General features: G+C 42.6%; 1 protein-coding gene across 1 annotated transcript in view; it reads right to left on the reverse strand.

Annotated features, from left to right (window-relative positions):
• Nucleotides 1-522: 522 nt before the first annotated feature.
• The window catches only part of fam184ab (family with sequence similarity 184 member Ab), a gene marked incomplete at both ends in the record, with an annotated part of 117,087 nt that continues 95,608 nt past the window's right edge, over nt 523-22,001 (reverse strand). Inside the window, 6 exons of the mRNA XM_079290235.1 lie at nt 523-604; nt 5,816-6,072; nt 7,350-7,454; nt 7,556-7,673; nt 16,229-16,375; nt 20,122-20,306. Of these exons, the coding sequence (XP_079146361.1) occupies nt 523-604; nt 5,816-6,072; nt 7,350-7,454; nt 7,556-7,673; nt 16,229-16,375; nt 20,122-20,306 (894 nt within the window). The remainder of the gene's footprint in view (nt 605-5,815; nt 6,073-7,349; nt 7,455-7,555; nt 7,674-16,228; nt 16,376-20,121; nt 20,307-22,001) is intronic.

The following is a 22,001-nucleotide window of genomic DNA, read 5'->3' on the forward strand; positions in this document are numbered from 1 at the left end:
TATTTCTTTATTTAGATATATTTCTTACTGTAGTCCAACAATGGCAATTAGCAGCATGAAAATCGTTTTTTTTTCCTAGTTCCAAGAAACTGCAAAAATAAGTCAGGAAGTAAAGAAATAAAATAAACATCGAACAGACTGATGATCATCGTCACTGTACTCAGAGAGGAACTCGTCCACAGTGAAACAATCAGAGATAACCAAACAATCAAATTAGATCAGAGTGATGACGTTTGACGGTCAGGGTTCGGGTTCAATTCAGCTTCGCCTCAGTCAAAAGGAAGCGGATAACCGTGACACCGTCACCAAATGAACGCCAGCGAGTTCTCAACGAGAAGCCATTCTCACGACCACGAGTTACAGCTTCAGTTGACCGAACCCGAAGTGAATTGATCCCCAAAAATAACCTCTCAATGACAATAAAGAACAAATAGTTTTTAACATTTTTTCTCTTTTTTTTTAGTCTTTTTCTTTAAGTTTGGTTGACATGCTGAATCCTTGTGTTTGTAGGTTTATGGTCAATCAGAAGGAGAAGTATTGAGCGAACCACTCCTGGCGCTGGGCATCCGGGGAGTCGATGGCGGAGTCCTTCGTTTCAGGAGGGCTTCACGACGGGGAGCGCAAGAAGAATAAATCAAATCAGCATAACAAAAAATAAATAAAAAATAAAGACAGGAAAAGAGAAGTCAGGGAAGAAGCCAGAGGCTGATTCAGCATAGACGCTCACCACACTGAGTGGAAGCAGCAGTGTCAGATTCTCATTTACCATTAAACCTTTGTCATTTAACACACAGCCCATTGTTTTACCATCACTGGCTACAGTCCTTTACTAGAACTCATCTCTTTCTGTGTTGAAAGTGTAATTTTCTTCACTGAATGCATGCGGATGAAACACAGGATTTAACTGCTTTGCTGTTTTGATTTAGCCTGGAACATACACACAAGCAGCACAACCATCAGAGAACACTGCTCTGGAGGTTTAAAGGTGGTTTTAATGAAGGTGTAATCCACTTTTCTGTCCACAAGGGGGCAGCGAAGCCATTGTCAGGATCTATTGAGCCACAGCCAAGGAGAGAAACACCTGCTTTGTCCCAATTCTACACTACATATTAATTGTATACATGATGCACTTATGTCACGTTTTATAGTAAACTGTTTTTAGTAATTAATAGAAAATGTATTTGTGATAATGTTGAGGTTTGGACTGTTGGTTTGACAAACATTATGAGGGTGTCACGTTGGGCTCTGGGTAGTTGAGGATTATTTACAAACCAGATGAATCCATGATGAAAATAATCATTAGTTAACAGTTCCACCTCAACCAATTACAACGGCAAGATCCTGCTTCATCATTAAAGCATTGAGTAACAACACTATCATTATATAATATATGATGGTATAACAGTCACAGCGAACTATTTATACTTTTCATACTCAAGGTACATTTTCTTGATTATAAGTAACATTTTAGACTTGTACTTACAACAGAGTAATTTCAGAGTGTGGTGTTAGTATTTTTACTTCAGTAAAGGAAGTGAATACTTCCTCCACCACTGTTAGCACGCAAAGGGCCTATCAGAGTATTTTAGCATGACAGAGAGACTGTGTGCGTGTGCTGCAGAATAACGATTTCAAGTCATTTGTTGTCAACCATTGCTGGTATCTGTACGACCAGATGAAGCTGTATCTGCTCCCTGACTCGCGTCTTCGGGGGGGAACATGTTGTTCCCCAAAGTCCGAACTAATTAGTGTTAGCATCTATCAAAACAAACACCTATTGGAGCTCTTTCTGCTTTCTTAATTGGCTTCTTGTTAAACAAACCCCAGGGTAATATTTAAATTTTCGGAGGGGGAGGGGGGTGTCATTTTTTGTTGTTTTTTAAGCTTGAAAGAGTCAATTACTTCCCAAAAGGCCTCCCTTGTATTTGCGCAGCAGGATAAATCGTGTTTATGCTGTGAATGGCCATAAGTCAGGCTCAAAGGATTCCGTTTCAAGTCCATACAATATTAATTGTAACATATACAACATTCCCCATATTAAACACAATAAAAGTGAAGCCTTCCTCCATGATAATATGTGATTAACTGTCTGCTGACATGTCTGTCTTTCAATGCAGCCAGCTTCACGTGGTCAGAGACAACAAACAGGAAGTGGTCAAGTGTCTGAGCAAGGCCAAATGATCCGTGAGGGAAAGGTGGGTCGTGTTCATTAAAAATATATATTAAAGGTACAAACAAGTAAATAAAACGTCAAGAAAGATCACAAGAATATGAAGAAAATGTGATCACACATTAGGAAGAGCGTGTATGTTTGTTATCTACTGTGTGTGGGCATTAAAGCTGGAGCAAAAATGAACATTCATCAATAAAATATGATTTTTGGATGTCATTTTAGGTAGATGGGCAGTGGGAAAAGAGGGAGAGGAGGGAGCGAATGCGATTGCAAGCAGGGATGTTCTGATGTTGAATTGGGTCACACGGGGAAGGGAATGCAACGGGGAGGACGTGAGAAGAGATTGGCAGAGGATGAGGTGCTGAATCAGTGAGGAAGAAGCAATAAGATGAGAGGGACCATTACGATCATCACAAATGTTTGTCTGGCACAACAGTCCCAATAAGATCAGTCCAGGAAAAAGAAAATACTCGATGCTATTTTTGTATTATCCTGACCAATCCTCCAATAAAAGCCATGTGTTGCCATGTTATTTGCAATAACAATTCAGCATTAAATTCCAACTGAAATCAAAAAATTGCTTTTTTTCTCAACACACAGTGCTGAGACGGTCCCTCAACACATCCGTCTATAATGATGTTCTCATGATACACTAATTGTCGGCTAAAGTGAGCTTTACATACCGAGTTTGGATATTGGTGTATGTCCCAGGCAAAAAAACAAAACAGCGACATGGACTTCTGCACATCTAATGAATGTGTTTCTCATCTTATTTGTCATTGCTGACACATAAGCACACAGTAAGATGAGGTAATGAGAGGATACGATCTTTAAATCGACTGCTAAAGCACCAATCATTCTAAACACTAAATTCACAAATGTTTGGATCACTATTTAGCAGAGGTGTGCACTCCAGTCACATGACCTGGACTTGTCACGAATTTGATGACTTAAGACTTGACAAAATCAAAAAAAGACTTGGACCTCAACACCAATGACTCAGGACTTCACTTGGACATGAGCCTTTTGAGTTTAAAATACCTGACACCGAAAAATGATGCAATTTAAAAAGTGTGCAACTGATCCTTAATCAGTTCACGTTAACGTTAGTCAGTCCCACTTCAGTCGGCACTTAATTGCCCAAATCCACTTTGTCTGAAGCAATCCGGCAGCATCCAATCAAGTTGCGGGAGACAGCAATGAAAAACGTTTCTTTGCTGAGTGCCAGCTGGAAAAAAATGATTACAAAGATAATCTTGTTGGCGTACAAAACCTACGTGGTCAACAAAAAACGGATTGCAGGATGCAAAACGTCGAAAAATTACAGATGAAGAAGCAAATGGCATCACATTCGATGAGGGACTTGTCAATCTGAACTCGGGACTTGAGCGCAGATATTTACTTTCGTGTGACTTGCGAAACAAAGACTTGGTCCCACCGCTGCTATTTAGCATCGAGAAACAACTGGAATATTCCGATTTGGATTCATGTTAAAAGTTCACTTAGATGAGATCTGTTGTTGAATAAAAGTCTCTTTAAGCTATAAATACGTAAAGGACCCAACGACTTAAAGGGGTCAGATTTACAAATTGCCGCTCTGCGTCGCAGTCGGGCGGCGAGATCAACTGCAAGTGTTTGTCAAGAACAAAGAGTGTGGAGGGCGAGGAGAGACGAATCGTTTACTGGAGTCTGAAAACATGTCAAAGCAGATCTATAATATCTGACCTCATACTGTCATCGCTTGGCTCTGTTGTGTGTGTGTGTGCGTGTGTGTGTGTGTGTGTGTGTGCTGCTGCCTTCCCATAATAACAGGTTTGTCCCAAAGCTTTTGCAAAGCAGCCACCACATCTCATTCTGTACATGAACAGCAGCTAAAACATGCAGCGAGGTAAATTGGAAAGAGACAAAACATGCTCACACACACACACACTCACACACACACACACACACACTCTCACACACTCACACTCGCTTAAAAACACATTTCTTGGCATGCGACGTGCAAACTGTATGTATCCATGTGAGAAGCATGTTACATAATTCTTCATCGTATGAGTTCACACCACGGCGACCAATCACAGCCATCATCAAGAAACAAGAGAAGCATTTATCCGATCATAGAGTCGAGAAGTAAAAGCTGTTTTTCAAAATAAAACACCTCCACACACACACACACACAGAGGGGGGCCAATCCATGATAGCAGAAGACAATATCTGCTTCATTATAAACGCACGTAGCAAAATACTTTCATTTACTTTTAGATGAAGATGAGAGGATGAAGAATCGCGAAAATGACACAATACTCAACAAAAAGCCACGACACAGCAAGTTTTATAACTTCCCGAACAGAAACAAGAGGAAACCTGTTGGCATGCACACAGTGAACATGTTCAGACTGACGGACACCAGGAGAGGACGGGAAATAAAAACATGCCCCTTTTGCATTCCAAGGCCATTCTTTGAAGCTTCAGTGGGGACTCTTGTGCTTATGTCCTTTCTAAATATTCATCAGCTTTTATCAAAAGTCCTGTGATGCTGCCGATGTCTCTCAGTGTAACCTCACTAACTAACTAATTATTGATGCGTTTCTGTCTTGCGTCGTTTAAATTCACAACTTAAATCACAAATTAAAAAACGTATAATCCGGGAGACAATACGTTTTCTTCTAAACGTAATTGAGATTGTAGATTAGTTGCGGTTGTATGGGAACATAGGTTTGTAGGAGACAGGGCTGTCCAAGCCTAAGGCTACTTTGTGGAGTTACATTTTAAAAACACCTGTTCACAAGCAGCACATCCACTGTGTTGTGTTTCCTCTCTGGCCCTGGATGCTGCTCACTTCAGCAGCTCTGTCCTCGTCTGTATTGGTCTGAACAGTTTTAACAGGGATCACCTGAGATAGCGTGACCACGCTGGTTCGTCCTCATCCTAAAAGGCTTTGTGTAAAAGTGTTTGAAAATACAGTGTCGTAGGAGTCACTCGTTCTACACTGTAATCCAAGAACAATGCTGTGAGCTTCAGCCTCCATCTTTCAGCACAATGTAGCCACCGAGTGCACTTTGAAGATCCTTTCACAGGTTTTGTTTTAAAACAAACAGTATAAAGACGGCCGGAGACGACGTTTTCAACCGACTAATGGTGCTAATGTTAGCTCAGGTAGCTGGCTGACTAAACTCTGCCAACGGCAGTTGTCAGTTAAGCCGGCAATATCGAAGCTAGGTTTGTCTGTAACGCTGGCTGAAACTGGGCACAGCAACCGTCCCGTAAGGAGCTGGCGATTAGCGAACGTTTAAAACATTCGAGTGCTTTGAAAGCCTCTGTTTTAGACTTGGCAGCTCGTGATGACAATGATTTCATGCTCCTTATGGTTTGTGAAAAGGCCAGATTTGGCAGGAAAGGATGGAAATGTAAAACACCAGTTATTGTCCCACTGTTTCTATCCAAGAGTCCTGGTGGGTTTTTATCTCAGGCCTTAAAGTACAGCTTCTACATTCACGGTTCGACTCAGGCTGTGAGTCGACTCATTAAAAGTGCTTTAACCACTTTAACCAGCAGGTTTCTCCAATTAAGCTGCGGCCTGTGATTGGATGATTGATGCGTGGATTGACCAGCTGCTGCCCGTCGGGGCTGAAAAGGTCTCACCTCATGAATTTCTTGGGTTCGGTGGGAGGGGTCGGCGGGGGAAGAGGTTTGTTGGAGTTGAGTTCAAGGTGGTGGAGGGGGGAGTTGGGGATGGGCTCTAGGCGGCTGGGCTGGGCTGGGGGCGGGGGTGGGGGCAGTGGGGGCTGCCCACTTCCTGAACCTGCCACGCCCACGCCCATACCTGCTGCCTCCAGAGCCCTGACATTAGGAGAGCCGCTGAATCTGCTGGCTGCTGTTTTCTCATTCTTTTTCTTTTGCTACACAGACAAAAAAAAGCAAAGGAGGGGCACGGGGGTCAAAAAAGGAGCAACAGGGAAGTTGGAAAGGAAATAGGAAGAAAAGAAAAGAAGAAATGGAGTACAGGGAGAGCCCCGGAGGTCGAAACAGTCCATCCAGCGAGAGAGACAGGAAAAGAGCAGCGTGCTAACTCGATCCGATTTAAAGGTTGATCGAAAGCAGAGTGAATGGATCAGTCTGAAGACTGGCGTCGCTCAGCATCAGTCTCAGAAGCAGCATTCGCTCTGAGCAGAATGGAAGTTCAGATGAGGAGAGATGTGTCGAAGCAGAAAACGTCTCACACTAACAAATGGCTTGGAAAGCAAAGGAGAGCTGGAGGAAAGAAAGTCAGGGAGAACAATCGAATCGGGTGGAAAAAACAGTGAACACACGACATACACGTATACAGATATGTGGGGGGGGGGGGGATACATATGACAGGAACAAAAATACTGGAAGTTATAGAACCCGAGCGATGGCGTCAACAGTTATATACTGATCATGCAGTGGGGAGCAATCAACTGCGACGTACTGCTGGGAATGAGATGTGGTGTTTTCCAGGAGCACTAGAAGCCCTGAAAACATATCTTCTCATTATGAGCGATGGGATCCTGCATGAACACACACTTTTGGTCATTTAAACTTCAAGAGATTCACTTCCATTTCACTTCAACAAACAGAAATAGTTAAATCTGGTGAATCCAGAGTTTCCACGTTTTTTGTACTGCACACCTTCATTTAATTGCTGTAAAGAAATGAGACATTGGGAGGCTCGACTGTGGGCCTTCTTTTCATGCTTTTGAAAAGCTTTTTGCTGATAAAAAACACCACAAATCCTGTTCATCGTTTTCTTTCCTGTCCTCTTTCACCGTCTTTGTTTGCACTGGGAAAAAAATTTACTTGTTAAAATAGATTTTTTCCCCCCATTACCCTTTTCCCATCTGCTGTACACCTTCACTGGAACGCTGTATAACAGCTTCCCTTATTGTTGGTGTGGCATAAAACCCTCAGGTAAAGGCCGACAGTCTCCTTCAAATGGTCTCGTTTGTTACAGCGCTCAGAATAACATCTGCAAATGACTACGGTTGTCACAATGCAACAGTACCGGTGTCAACACGTCAGCACTGATTGTCCTTCTGATCGATCAGCACTGATGGATGTGAAATGAGATGGGGTGGATATCGTCTTTGCCATGTGCTGAGATGAAGCAGGCTCATGACCCCTGTGTGTGTGTGTGTTACGGGACAGCGGGGCCTACCTTAATGAGCGGGTTGATGACTCCTACGTTGGGACTGGCGTTGAACACTTTGTTGAAGTTGGTCTCCCTGTTGACGAGTTCCAGCTGGTAGAACTTCTTATCGTCCTGCAGGAGAACAAAAAACAAAAACCTGACGGACGAGTCGGATGACAGTGAGAAGGAGTCGTTTGTACCCACACGCGACCTCATCATCGGCGGTTACCTACCACCAGTTTCTTGACGAGAGATTCCCTCTCAGACACCATGTCCTTCAGCTCGGCGATGACCTGCAGATCCTCGTGACGGCTCTCCCTGTTCCTGAACTTGTCCTCCGTTCCTTCCAGCCTGCGAGACAAAACCAGAAATGTTCTGCACCAGAGACCCACTGAACACCACCCGATGTCAACACAATCGCAGTGGTGCAATGTGACCGCGCACATTTACTCAAGCAGCGTACTTAAGCACAAGTTAGAGGTGCTTGTACTTCAGGAACTTGAACTTTATACTTATTCATGTACTTTTACTTATTATTTTGCTGTTTATTTAGAATGCAGGACTTTCAATCGTGGTGGAATATTTTCACAGTGTGCTATTTGTACTTTTCCTGAAGTAAAGGATCTGAATACTTCTTCCACCACGAATGCACATGTAAGACGCTCACAACTTCCTCCTGAGGGGAAAGACCAAGGTTCTGTGTGTAGTCTCATCAGTGTAAAATCAATTACACATCAAAAAAGAGTAGGAGCCAGGTTGGACCCGTTACATCTTGCATCTTTGCAGTGTGTGTGTGTGTGTGTGTGTGTGTGTGTGTGTGTGTGTGTGTATTAGATGGAACCCTTTACGAGTTAAGGGGTGTCTGCAGGGAGTGAAATAAGTTGAGTGATTCGGCTTTAGTTTTTCATTAGCTTTTGATCAATAAAACAAGAATTGTCCCCGGCTTCTTCTCCTCTCATTACAAAAACCATTAAAGCGGTTTGCACGTTCAAGTAGAAAAAGAAAAAAGTTCCACCGGAGGTTATTTTTGTTCTATGAGTTATGAGAATTCTCAAAATACTTTTTTAATAATGGGCTTTTGTTATTTTCTTCCCGGCTCCTCTGAGAAGTCATCACTTGGGTAAAACCTCCGAATTTCGTACTCTGTGACATTTCCCCCAAAACGCAACAGATGCTGAAGATCGCTGAGCAGAACGGGCATCAGCTGCTTCTTACAACCCGTCATAGGTGACACTGTTGGCTGGAAAATGACTAATTTCTTTGAAATAAAACAAAAAGGACATTTGAAAGCAACAGCTGCACGAAGAGTTTAACTTATGCACTTTGAAAAGTCTTTTCAGTTTCAGAAATTTGCCTTTTAAATGTTACCAATACCAGGATGTATTCATGAAGTGTTTTCCAGAGTGTGTAATAAGCACTACCTATTCATATATAAAAATAATTTTTAGTTGAGGTAAAAATGAAATGAATAATTTGGTGGATGCTATATTTCAACCCCCTGAGATCCCAAAATACAAGTGTAGAATTAAACAAGAACAACCAAAAGCTACATCTGAAGCTCAGCGAGTTTCAGTAAAACCCAAAATACTGGGAAATAAAGCATGAGATAGAGCTGCATGCTCAGCTGTGAACCTATTTCTGGCTTCACCAGCTCCTTATGTGACAGCGAGCTCAACAGCCTTTCACCTCCCACACGGCCACCGTCCAAGCGGCACAGGGGTATCTCTGTGACATTTACGCCGCAGCGTGAAGTCACGCTTTGGTAAAGGCCGAGCATCGTGGCGGCTTGTCTTCCTGATAAACCGCTCAAAGTAATGTCCAAGCGGCGTACAGGAGCAGCCACTGGAGCGCTGCTCGGTGATGCTGATGCACACTGATCTGCACTTTCCATCAGACATGCGGCCTGCTGCTGCGCTGGTCCGTCTGTGCTACTCTGACAGCCGATTCATCGCGTTGCTCCTGTGTGTCGGACGCTTCCTCAGAGTCTCTTTTGCTGCTCTGGCAGTGTCTGTGCTCGGCAGGAGCTCAGTGTGAAGGTCTCAGGAGGTCCCAGACCCCTTGATTGACAGTTGAGACAACCTGAAAGCCTCAACAGCAACTTTTAAAAAGTAATTCATCCTCTTGTGATTGTCAATAAAAATATCTTTTGAAAGCTTACTATGTCCAGCAGGATTCATAGATTTATTTTTCTGTTCTTTTTAATTGTTACCAATAAGGAGAGTGTGTGCCGCTGCCTGGAGAAAAAGCACTGCACACACAGTTTCTTTCTGAACTTCTCAGAAAGGCCCTGCCAGCGCTTTACTGCCAGAGCATGAACACGAAGCAGTGGATTTTAAAATGTATTTCACTGAGGCTCCTTCTTCCACAATGTAGATCTACAGCCTGTGTTATGATAGACCTGCTGTTCATGAGAGCTATTTACACAGCACATGTAATTGATGTTCATGTTAATGTCCACAAGCTAGTTGCTAACTTTGTATATCTGTTGTTTGGTGCTTTGTTAGAGCACCTTTGTTAAAATTAGATGAAAACAGGAAAGTTAACAGCTCGAAAAAAACACTGAGCTGAAAGATGCTGAAACGCTCCACAGAGTTAGGTGGTGATCCTCTTTGCTTTCGCCACCACGGGCGACTTCTTTCAAATTATAATTACCGTCTTAATTTGATACATTGTCAATATCAAATTGAATTTACGAGTGCAGCTTCAGTGCCTGCCTGCCTTCCATTCAGGACTCATACGTGCGCGATTCACACCCTGGACACAACCTGTTCCAACGTCTTTGGAAGTACAGACCACCTGTACGCCAAAACAAGCAGACACAAGGACAGCCTCTTCCCGCTGGCCGTCACTCTGATGAACACTGAGCATCAGTCACATAGTGTCAGGAACAATCCAATGTGCAACAACGCTGAACATCCCCTGTAGCTTTTTCTTGTCCTTGTTTTAGCTGTGTGTCTATTTCTATGTAAGTACACTGAGGGCAATGAAAAGCCGGACTCATGCTTGGCCGATAAGGCAGATTCTGATTAAAGCTAGTCATGATCAGAGTACGGTTTGAGTTACGTTGTACTGCAAGAGTGGGTTTTTCTCCAGGCTAGAAAACTAAGCGCCTGTAAGTGATGTGCTACTGAAGTTCTAATGTAATTGTTCTTAACAGTGACTTTGGCCAAGAATCTGACCGCATGATCTGCGGCCAACACTTCCACAGAGTTATTTGTTTCAGCCGACTCCTCCAAGACAAATAATATATTTTCTAGTGGAGTTCACGATCGGATCCAAATATTTGATATTTTATTTAATACTGGCTGGATGGACAGAATTTCCTCCGGGGCAGGAGCACACTGAGGCCAAATGTTTGGTGTCCAGCTGTTTTACGCCTGACCGCCGCAGCATCAGCAACCCTTCACTGGGCAGGAAGACCCCCTGTCTCACCCGGCTGGAGTGTCAGGGAGTCTGGTGTCACCCATGGCATTTGTCATATTTTGGGGGTATTTTTGTCTGTGATCACATGAAGAGAATGCGTCCATGGTTTGTACAGATGCACCTGCTGTTGCTCGGCTTATACGCGAGCCATCAAACCGATGTCCTTCAATAAAAGCTGCAGGGCGGGAGAAGTCCACATCTATCCACTGCATGGTTAACAGACACCGCCGCTTGAAAACGTAAAGCTGAACCAAGATGTGGTTTTTCTGGGAGTAGCATATTTTTGGGTGAAGGTGGTGTCTGTGATAAGACGATGATTTGGAGTCTCCACTGCTCTGGACTTTAATAAAACCCCAAACCGACAATGACTGATGGTCAAGAGGAAACGCTGGAATTAAAGTGCTCCAGTTATCTTCACTACCTTCTGGCCGTGCGGTGCCATTTCCTCTCATTGCCGCTGCTGCAGTTAGCATTGGCAAACTCACTATATTGCATGTTATCATTTCTAATTGCATAAATAATTCTCCAGGTCCTAACTGTAAAGTCACTTTCAGTGGTTACGCAAACCTAACCACGACTTAAAGTGACTTAAAACAAGCATCAATTATGTGTGAAGATGTTTCCTTTGATTACTGTAAGTGACTTATGGTGCAAGTGTGATAATGCACTCTGAGGTGTACGGATATAATCAATAACTGACATGAGGAACTGTCCCCTGCTAAGTCCTTATGCATGATCACTTAAGGCAGGGGTCTCAAACTCCCGGCCGCGGGCCAAATCCGGTCCGAGATAGAAAGTCAAAATGATGAGATACTTCAACACACAGTCACAGAAGCAGCTCTTTGGCTGGTTACTGTACACTTGGACTGGAAATGTATTGTGAGTACATTGAAGACTACTTTAAACGTGGCTTTAAAAACACATGAAATACTTCATGATTGTGCAAACGCACCCTTGAAAGGATTTTAAGCTTTGAACAAAGTTAATGTAATAACTTTTGTTTGATATTTGTCTTTGATATTTTCTTCAATAGTTTGATCTTTGATAGAGTAATGTGGGTTTCTTAACCCTAAATTAAAAGGATTTAAGTTGTAACAGAAATGTGCTTAAATATATTTTTACATTTATATAACTGCATGTACAATATTTTTGCACTTAAATAAACAATAATCAAATGCAGAGAGCGTTATTTACCAATATGTTACGAGTAGTTACAGTTACAACCGGCCCTTTGAGGGCGACCGCGATGCTGATGTGGCCCGGAGTGAAAATGAGTTTGAGAGCCCTGACTTAAGGGGAGGATTATCATAGAAAATAATGGTGGAAGACAAAGGAAGACTATAAGAAAATAGAGGACAGAAAGTTAATGTAATGCTTTAAAACTGTACGTCCTATAACACACAACGTCAATAATGTACAGTCTGTACTCAGACTGTAAAGGCAGCACAGTAGTATCTACACATGCCAGACACAGCTGCATCCTTTAAATGTCTGTGTTTTAGTTAAGTCGACAGAAGACGGTGGATTATCTCCGGGGACAGCCACAGAATTGCCTCTTTTGTGGGTAAAGTGAAGAAACAGACAGAAAATAAAAACTGCTGACCATTGAAGTTAATTTGTTCCAGAAAACTGGTCAAATCAACACAGAAAGGAGACTGTGTCACTACATGTTTAGTCTGTAAACGTAATTCACTGTAAAGACTGTAAAGTAGTGAACAACTTCTATGTTTAACATGATGATGGCGCTACGTGAGAAGTTAAGTGCTGAAGAAAGTTATTGCTATTCGCCCAGAAAGAGACATGAATGTCTGGCAATCCATCCAATATCTGTCAAGACATTTCACCCAGAATCATGAGGGTCAACCTCGTGGTGGTACAAGTCAGGGGATCATCAAAGTTTCATCCCCTGGAGAGTTTGTAAACAAATGTCATGGCAATCCATCCACTGTTGAAATATTACAATCAGGACAAAAGTGGTGGATTGACCAACCAACTGACTGGCATTGCCATCTGTAGAACCGTAAGAAAAAGATGAAAAATGCTCAACTTGGTAGAGAAATCCTCAAAGTCCTTGAAACCACAACGGCCACAAAGATTTCTCCATTCTCTGATGAAGACTCTGAAATAAGGTTGAAATCTCAGTAAAAAGCTATAGTCAGTCGAACTTGAGTTGCATTGTCCAAAAAACAGTGCATCATGGCTTTACAAAGTGAACTGCACAGAGCCGGTGCAGACAGCAGCGTAGATTAAGATGAGAGATCTGTTGTGTGAGGAGAACGATACGCTCGCCTTCCAGACGGGGGACAATTGTGGGTTGTTTTCATTCGTTGCAGACACACCTGGCAGAGATCTGCACTCTGCTGAGGCTACTCTTCTAGTTACGTTGTTTATTTAGGATGAGGTGTGCTGCATAAACCAATGGCTTCTTCACCTTTCCTGTCAAATTTTGTGGATTTTTCTTTTTGCATTTTTAGGTCCCCACTCATTGTATCAGCATCTGTCCAATTGTCCTTGTTTTTGTACGTCACACCCTCTTAATCAATAGATCTTGTGCATTACTGTGTGCAGGAACAAAGCGTCTAAATGTGGCATTTTCTTTGTCGATGTAATAACGGCCAACAAACTCGATTTAGATGCACTTCCTCTTCAGTCCGGCAGGTGGCGCTTTGCTCTCAGCTGACACAAAGTGAAAGGAGGTCAGCTCCGAAGAGGATGTTAGCTCGCTGCACGTCTCCTGACCCAACACACACACACACACACACACACACACACACTTCCTCCACTGCCCACCGGCAAAGTGTACCTTTCAACGACTTTCTTTTTTTTTCCTTTCTCCATCCATCTTCTTCTGTGAATCCCTGTCTTCACCTGCAGCCATCCATGTCACATCTCATACACACTCTGCTTCTCATTCTCTTCACCTCAACATGCCCACAGCTCTCTCTTGTATTCTTCCCGTCTATCGATACACTGCAGCCGTTGCTTCACCCTTTCCTACATCCTCACTGCATGCCACCAACAATATAAATTCCCCTCTTCATGTGCAGTAAACAAAAGAAATGCCATCACTACTTGCTGGGCTAAATGTCCTGAATCTATATTTCATAGGTATATATCTCATCTTTGATCCCTGCAAGAGCTACACCTGAGGATATTTGACATGTAGACTGAAGTTACTCCATTTTGTACAGTGCATGTGGCCAACCATCCAGGGGAAAACCAGCGCATGGGGTCATGATTGAGTTTGTTTTTTAAAAGGTGAATAATTCTGATGTTCTATTTTCCAAACCACTGACAATGGCCTTTACAGGAAGACTGAAATAATAAACGATAAATCCTTCCTGGCATGCTCCATAATAACATACTATTCATGCACAAATGATGCAGTGTATAACATAATATACATTCATTCCATTACTCCAGTGATAAGGTTTAACGGGGAGCTTATTGTGCCATTGTTGTGACAATGAAGCAAATCAGACACGCCGACCAGTCCAATAAACAATGCAGAACATTGGAGCTGATTCAGCCAGAGCCGTAGCTGCAGCTGATGACACCAAGGTGACCTCTGACAACGTGGGGGGTTTGGAGAACGGGTCCATTATTTATTGATTTGTAAAGCTTTTTGAGGTTTTTATCTCATGCTGTAGCTTAAAAGTGATGTTCTATACGTATTCAAGTCCAAACATTCAAATTCTGTCCGTATGTTTTAGCGTCAAAATGCTATTTTACCAAGATCTTCGAAATAAACTGTTCTCAAGTGACCTGGCGTGGGTCTCTGCATGATGTCGTCGCTACATATATAATACAGTAACTTAGATGGCGGTCGACACGCTCCCAGTTCGGAGAAGCAGACAGGAGTAACGGCACGGAAGCAATGTTCTGCGGTGGACGCCGCGCTTGTTTCGGATACGAAAATCACACATTGACACAAACAAACTAACCGGTCGAGACAGGCGGTAGACCAGCTATTCCCATGTTCTGCAAAGTAAATGGTGGCTCTGAAGAGGGTGATATAACGTCTTCACTTCCCCGTCATAGACAGCTTTCTGACAGATGTTTTGAAATGGATACAGTTAAATGAATTCTTGCATTTAGTAGCTCATCAAAAAGGTGAACGACCAAAAAAAGTGTTTGGTGACACTGGTACTTTTTACAGTATTTGACCTCAGTATTCTACAACACTGACAATAGCCAGAATTCCATTCCATTTTTGGAAGCAAGTTTTTTATATCATGCTTGATGATTTTCTATTTTGTAATGTTGTGCTTGTCCACTTGAAGGGCGATGACACATTGAATCTTCTCTGTGGGTTCAATTTGAACTTGCACTTATCCGTCAGCTAAGATGTCGTATCGGTAATACGATGCCACGGTTTGGACCGAACAGACGAACAAATCGCAACAATGTTCAGATGAACACGTCAGGCTCCGCTGACTCCATATGAAAACTAAAATGTCCGGCAGACTGGACAGTTCTTACAGTTTATGTGCACATCAGGACTGCATACAGCAGATAATCCAGGGTGTGGAACTGACTCGGACTGGATTATTTTACTCATAACATGAAAGCTTTTATTATAAATCGTGTATCACGGTGAAATCAGTTGTCTGAAAAACACCTACTTGTCAAACAAGTGTGGAGTTTTCTAAATAAAAAAAAAATCAAATACTGCAGAACCGTGTGTGACAGCGTGCATAAAGGCACATTGCGCCACATGAATACGGATTCAGGAGCACGAGGCAACGTACGCATTTGCGTTTTCTCCTTCTTAAACCTTCGATTTCGTGAAGACATTTGAATCTTTTTGTGTTTTTCTTTGTTCTGCAAATGGAAACACATTGTTTCCAGAAGATTGCGGCTCAGTTACAGATTGAGGGTGCAACGGTAAATCTCTCGTGGGGCGGCCTTTTCATGGCGAGCCAGTTTCGTCACGCGCCGTCGTGCTTGCTGCAGCTGTTTATAACGTGTGACACGAGCGATGTGATGAGCTGGGAAGAACATAATTCATCACAGCCGCCTGCCATTTCCACTGCACTTCACCTGACGCATGCAACAACAAGACGGTCCGCATGGATGCGTCTGCTGTTGTGTGTTGACTTCTGCCCTAATTTCTATGATGCAGTGATTGCGTCGGTTAACAAACAAAAGGAAAGCACAACGTGTCACGACTGTTTCCCACATTTGATCATCTGCTCGACTAGATGATAAAAAGAGTTGAATCTGTAGAAACCAGGTGTTCAGGCAGCTGTGAAAGCATCATGTGTTATTCTCCCCAGAGAAAACCTGTCTGTTGCTTTAAACCTCCATGTGGTACCTGTGACAACACACAATCACATTATCTCGGACGAATAGTTTGATCTGCGCACACACAGCAATCATGACTTAAGAATTACTTATGGTGTAATTCCTCTGTGCCTCCATTGTTGAAAAGCTGTCTGGAGACCACACAAGCACACAGTGTGTTTATAGTGTGTACATACAGTATCTGAAGGGCGGAGATCTTGTCCTTGAGCACTTCCTGGGCTTTGTTGAAGTCTGACAGCATGTTCTGCGTCTCTCTGCTGTGGACGGCGTTCATTTCGGCGAGCTCTCTCTCGTGCCTCTTCGTCAACTCTTGTTCATGAGCCCTGAAGGGAAAGAGAAGAGTGGACGGTTGAGTTTCTGAGTTTCACTCAGTGCCACCGAACTTTATAACGTGGTAGCTGGTCGAGGTGGACCTCATTTTGAATCGTTATACACTGTGAGTTCAATTAACTGGACTGCAATGCATCATGTTTAATGTGCTTATTTACAGGTTCATCAATTAAAATGTTCTGTAAAGCAACTAATCTGTCAGATTAATGTAGCTGTATAAAGATTTTAATTAGTGAAATATAACCACCACAAATAACCATCCTTCCTTTGAATGAAGCCGTTTGAATGAAGCCGTACCAGTAACAGTCACAATGCAAGCGTTAGGACAGAGTAACGCTCGCTCAGAACGTTGATTAAAACTCCCTTGGTGGCTCAGGCAGAACAAACATTTTTTAAATGGCCGACAGTTCCGTTTAAGACGTAATCGGGACCTGCAGACTGTCCTCTCTCTCTGTCCGTCTCTCCCAGGAGCAGCGGACATAATGGATTGTTCCACAGAGGAAACGTTGGTTGGATTAGAAAACAGAGATAAATGCACAGAAGGAATTCCTAGAACGCAACTGCATGAAAACATACTGTGAATGTAATTAAGATAGAAATCCAACTTTTTGGAGTTTGCACAAAACAGCAGCGGAACGCAATAAGTTAACGTGAAAATACAGCACACAAACATAAGTATGGTATCACACTTACTGATGTACAACATAACGTAAAACACATGCACAGAAAGTGTGTACTAAATTCACCATCTTATCAAAAATGTTCCGTTTGCACATGTAGAGGGTTTTGCTATGGGAGGAAAAGGAGCTAAAGAAGGAGGAGGAGGATGGGAAATGGGAATAAAAGATGATAATAATTAAATGAGCATGGAAAAAAGGCCGATGAAAGGGATGCGAGGGCTGAAGGAGGATGTCTGTCTGTCTCTCACTCCGACTGGGCCAACTCTCCCCGAGGGCCGCACATCTTCTCTCCCTGCTTCCTCTTTATTTATTTATTTATCAGCCTATTTTTATCCCTGAGACCAGGATTCAGATGGGGAGTTACGTAACAGAGGGAGGAATGTGCAACGCATGGGCCTGCCAGCATAGAGAGAGAGAGAGAGACAGAGAGAGAGAGAGAGAGACAGAGAGAGAGAGAGAGAGAGAGAGAGAGAGAGAGAGAGAGAGAGAGAGACAGAGACAGAGACAGAGACAGAGAGAGACAGAGACAGAGACAGAGACAGAGAGAGACAGAGAGAGACAGAGAGAGACAGAGAGAGACAGAGAGAGAGAGACAGAGAGAGAGAGAGACAGAGAGAGACAGAGAGAGAGAGACAGAGAGAGACAGAGAGAGAGAGACAGAGAGAGACAGAGAGAGACAGAGAGAGAGAGACAGAGAGAGAGAGAGACAGAGAGAGACAGAGAGAGAGCGAACAATAATGGAGAGAGAGAGAGAGAGAGAGAGAGAGATTGATTTGCCTTGTCTGGGCTTTTCTTTTTCTCTCTTTCATCTCGCTGTGCTTTCATGAGGACTGGAGCACATTAAGCTTGTGATTAAGCTTGTGACTCTGTGATTGACTCTGATGAGTAGCTGGGCCACATTAGCCATACAGCACTTTAAAAAATTCATAATACGCTGCAGGGAACAACATGATTATAGATTCCACTTTGCTTTTATTCGAAATAACCTTCACACTAATCAATGGCTCCTGATACCAGTCAGAGAGAGAGAGAGAGAGAGAGAGAGAGAGAGAGAGAGAGAGAGAGAGAGAGAGAGAGACAGAGAGAGAGACAGAGAGAGAGCGAACAATAATGGAGAGAGAGAAAGCGAGAGAGAGAGCGAGAGAGAGAGAGAGAGACAGAGAGAGACAGAGAGAGAGAGAGAGAGACAGAGAGACAGAGAGACAGAGAGAGAGCGAACAATAATGGAGAGAGAGAAAGCGAGAGAGAGAGAGAGAGAGAGAGAGAGAGAGAGATTGATTTGCCTTGTCTGGGCTTTTCTTTTTCTCTCTTTCATCTCGCTGTGCTTTCATGAGGACTGGAGCACATTAAGCTTGCAGGAACTATTATCCTCCGAACATAATAAGAGAAGTCAAATTCAGCAACATTATGGGATTACGGGACAGAGAGTTGAGAGTCGGCATTTCTTTGTGTTTTCAAAAAAAAATGTGTGTCAACGCTATCCTGAAAATGTCAATGATAATATGTTATTAATGTTCTTCATGTTGCTACTCTCAACTGATTTACCTTTTGGGGAATAGGCTTATCCACTGTTTTTTTCCGAGAGTGAGATGAGAAGATGGAAACCACTCGTGTGCCTGTACGTTAAATTATGGAGCCGGAGCCAGGAGGAGATTAGCTTAGCATAGCGTAACGACTGGAAGCAGAGGGAAACAGCTAGCATGAGACTGTCCACAGTTTGACATATACGGATGTACCTCGGCTCTATGAATCCTGGATGATCACCGGGAAAGATGAAATAGAACACACAAGATCCAAGTTGTTCATCGGTGAGCTTTTAGGTGTGTTCGGAAAGAAAGCGGAGCAAGATGTCACCCAGCATCATTTGCTAGAAATTGACTGCTGCAGCGTTTGTGCAGTTCTCTTATCTCTCTAAGATTATGAAAGATTCCTAAAGCCTCTCGATTACATGGAAATTTGTATCTGTATCCCAGGTGAATTTGATTTGCACAGTGTTGTCTTTCCATTGACTTTGTGTGCAATCACGCCACCTCTAAAATTCGCCTGCAGCACACAATTAGAAGTGTTGGTATGTGGATTTTTTTAAATTCAGATAAAACAAAGCTAGCACTTCCAGTCTCTATGCTAAGCTAAGGAAACCGCCTCTGAGCTCCAGCTCTGTACTTCAGGTCCAAACACGAGAGTGGTATCAATCTTCTCATCTAACTTTCAGACAGAGAGAGAATACCAGTATTTCCAAAAATGTTGTGTTTCTTTAAAATAACTAAAATCTAAATACCTGGTTCTTATAAGTCAAAGAGTCAAACTTCATCAACACAAAAAGACTAAAGGTCAGCCAACAGTGGCTTTTTAAAGGCCGATATAATAACAACAGTTTGATTGATCTTGTATTGTAGACTAGAAGCTGATAGTGTTCCGTCATATGTTGAGCGATAACTGAATAAACTGAAAAGGTGTCAGATACGACATGAATACCACTTCTCTGCTTGCTGCAAAATCAGCTGTTCACCGGGACCGCCCACAATGTCTAACTCAGAGAGAATAACGCGTTGAAGGTTTTTATGGAGAATTTCTGAAAAAAAAGGATCTCAGATGTAGTCTATATTGAAATATGTAATTCAAAATCAGCCAGAAGGATTAATCGGTCGATCTCTTAAAAAAAAAGGCATCATACAGATTGACTAGTGATCAGCAGCAAGAACTGAGGGTGGAGCTAGAGCTTAAAAACACCACCATTTCATACATGCTCAAAATAGAGAAGTCACGGACCACCACTCTGAAATCAGCAGCTTGGTTGCCAGGTTACAGCGTATTACGAGAAACTGCACTGTGAACACACTGGTCTAGTATTACTCCAACTCTGTGAACATGACTATTTCAGAAACTAAAGAGAAGAAGATGCATCTCGTGTCAGACATGGATAAAAACATGGATGAAGTCAGTTTGTGCTGGTTTTTAAAAGGATATGAACAGTTAGAAGTACATTTTCCGAGCTCAAGTGTGAACCGAGGCTTTCATTACAGTATTGTTTCAGTCGTGCTCCGAGTGCCGAGTCATACCTGATCTGCTGATTGGCCTCGCTGCGGATCTTGAGCACCTCCTTGCCCTTGAGCTCCAGCTCTTTAGTCAGAGTGCTGATATTTTCGTTGAGCGTGTGGATCTGGTGGTCAATCTGAGCGATGTGGTTCTTCCTCCTGGAGACCTCCTCCTGCAGCTCGGCCATCCGGCCCAACAGCTCGCGCTCCTAGGAAGGGGGGGGGGGGGGGGGGGGGGGAATGAGTTGGTTTAATGAGTTGATACCCCACAGTGTTATTTGTCCAATAATCATTTTTAATTACTCGACGACTACAGGAAAATTCAAGGACACAGCAATTTACCGTTCTCATTTGTCCTCAGGCACCGCATGTCTTAACATAGTAACAGGAAGCTGGTTTTGGCTAACTGTGTTAACATTGGTGTATAGTATAACATATTATTTCTGTAAGCATTGTGAGGAATAATAAACCTTATAAACACAAACATTTTAAGCCAACTAAATAGATGACGGATGAATCCAGCTGTCTTCGTGACATTGTACACACAATGTGAATTACAGTTAAAGGTGAAGCTTCTTAAAATATATATATATATTTTTTTTTGAGTAAATGTTCCGTATTTTGTGTAAAATGTTGTATTTGTGTAAATGTAGGTGGACAAAAACTTGAATCTTTCAGAAAACATTTTGAACAAAAGCTGAATATGACAAGCTTCAAATCTATAGGATTGAGTGCAAGGCTGTTCTGGTTGATTTTACTGGGTGCACAGTTGACTTTTGACTCTACTTGTATTGTGAAATATAACAATCTAGAAGGGTATGAAGAGAGGCCCATTGCAAACGCCCGATCTCGCAATGTGAACCAAAGTGAACAATGGTGACTGAGCGTATATCTGCCTTGTGATTTGGATCCGCTCCAAAGTTGAATGGCTTCTTCCTCTGCTCATGCTACACCCTTTCACCAAGTTTGATAAAAACGGGGTCAGCAGTTTGATAAATAGACAAACAAACCAAACCGGCAAATCATGACCTCCATAGCAATAAACTGGAACTGAAATTATAAAACTCGAGCAGAGTGTTTGAAAGGCGTTTAAACAGAGATGTACTCTTTTCTTATTGACGGCACAAACTAGGCCCATAATCATATGAGATGATTCATCGACAAACTTCCTCACTGGCTGTTAAATGCTGACAGAGCGTTAATGAATGAACTGACAGTGAATGGTAATAATGACTGTTACTCACTGTCCAATAATGAAGTGTAAATATAAATACCCACGTGTAGACTCAGCCACTCTTGCCGTTACCCTGAATGGTTCATATGAATTACAATATCCGTGGCACTTGACTTTATTACTTAAGGGCCTCTTTAGAAAAGGCTCAGATGGGATAGTGTTACCTTTCAAGGATAAGTTATGTGTAGAGAGGGAGCGTTGCTGTCTAGGTATGTAATGTATCTTGTAAAACAAGCGCGTACCGGCTCACATGGCAAATGTTCTCTGACATTTTATTGATTTATTCTCAAATATGAAAAAAAAACGATTTTAATCATCACCAGTACCAATGCAGGTGCTCGTCTGCATCACTCAGTCATGACTTGCTGCCCTTTTTTTTTATTCTTTATATATATTTTTTCTTGTAAATTTCTGTATGTACATTGAGAGCGGAGTGGAAACCGGAGACAAATACATGGCCAATAAAGCTGATTCTGACTCGCAACCCCCCCCCCCCCATGAGAAAAATGAACAAGTGATTTTTCTCGATAGGGTTCAATCAATGAGGATGTGACTCGCTACTTTCTAAAAACCTGGTTTGAAATGATTTGAGCGCTGGTTGATTTAAGTGCTGGTTATTTGTTGGATTGAATGGGCGTCATCAGCGGTAATCAGCCTCATGGATGTGGGT

This window comes from Melanostigma gelatinosum (assembly GCF_949748355.1).
Source record: "Melanostigma gelatinosum genome assembly, chromosome: 19".
Lineage (NCBI taxonomy): Eukaryota > Metazoa > Chordata > Actinopteri > Perciformes > Zoarcidae > Melanostigma > Melanostigma gelatinosum.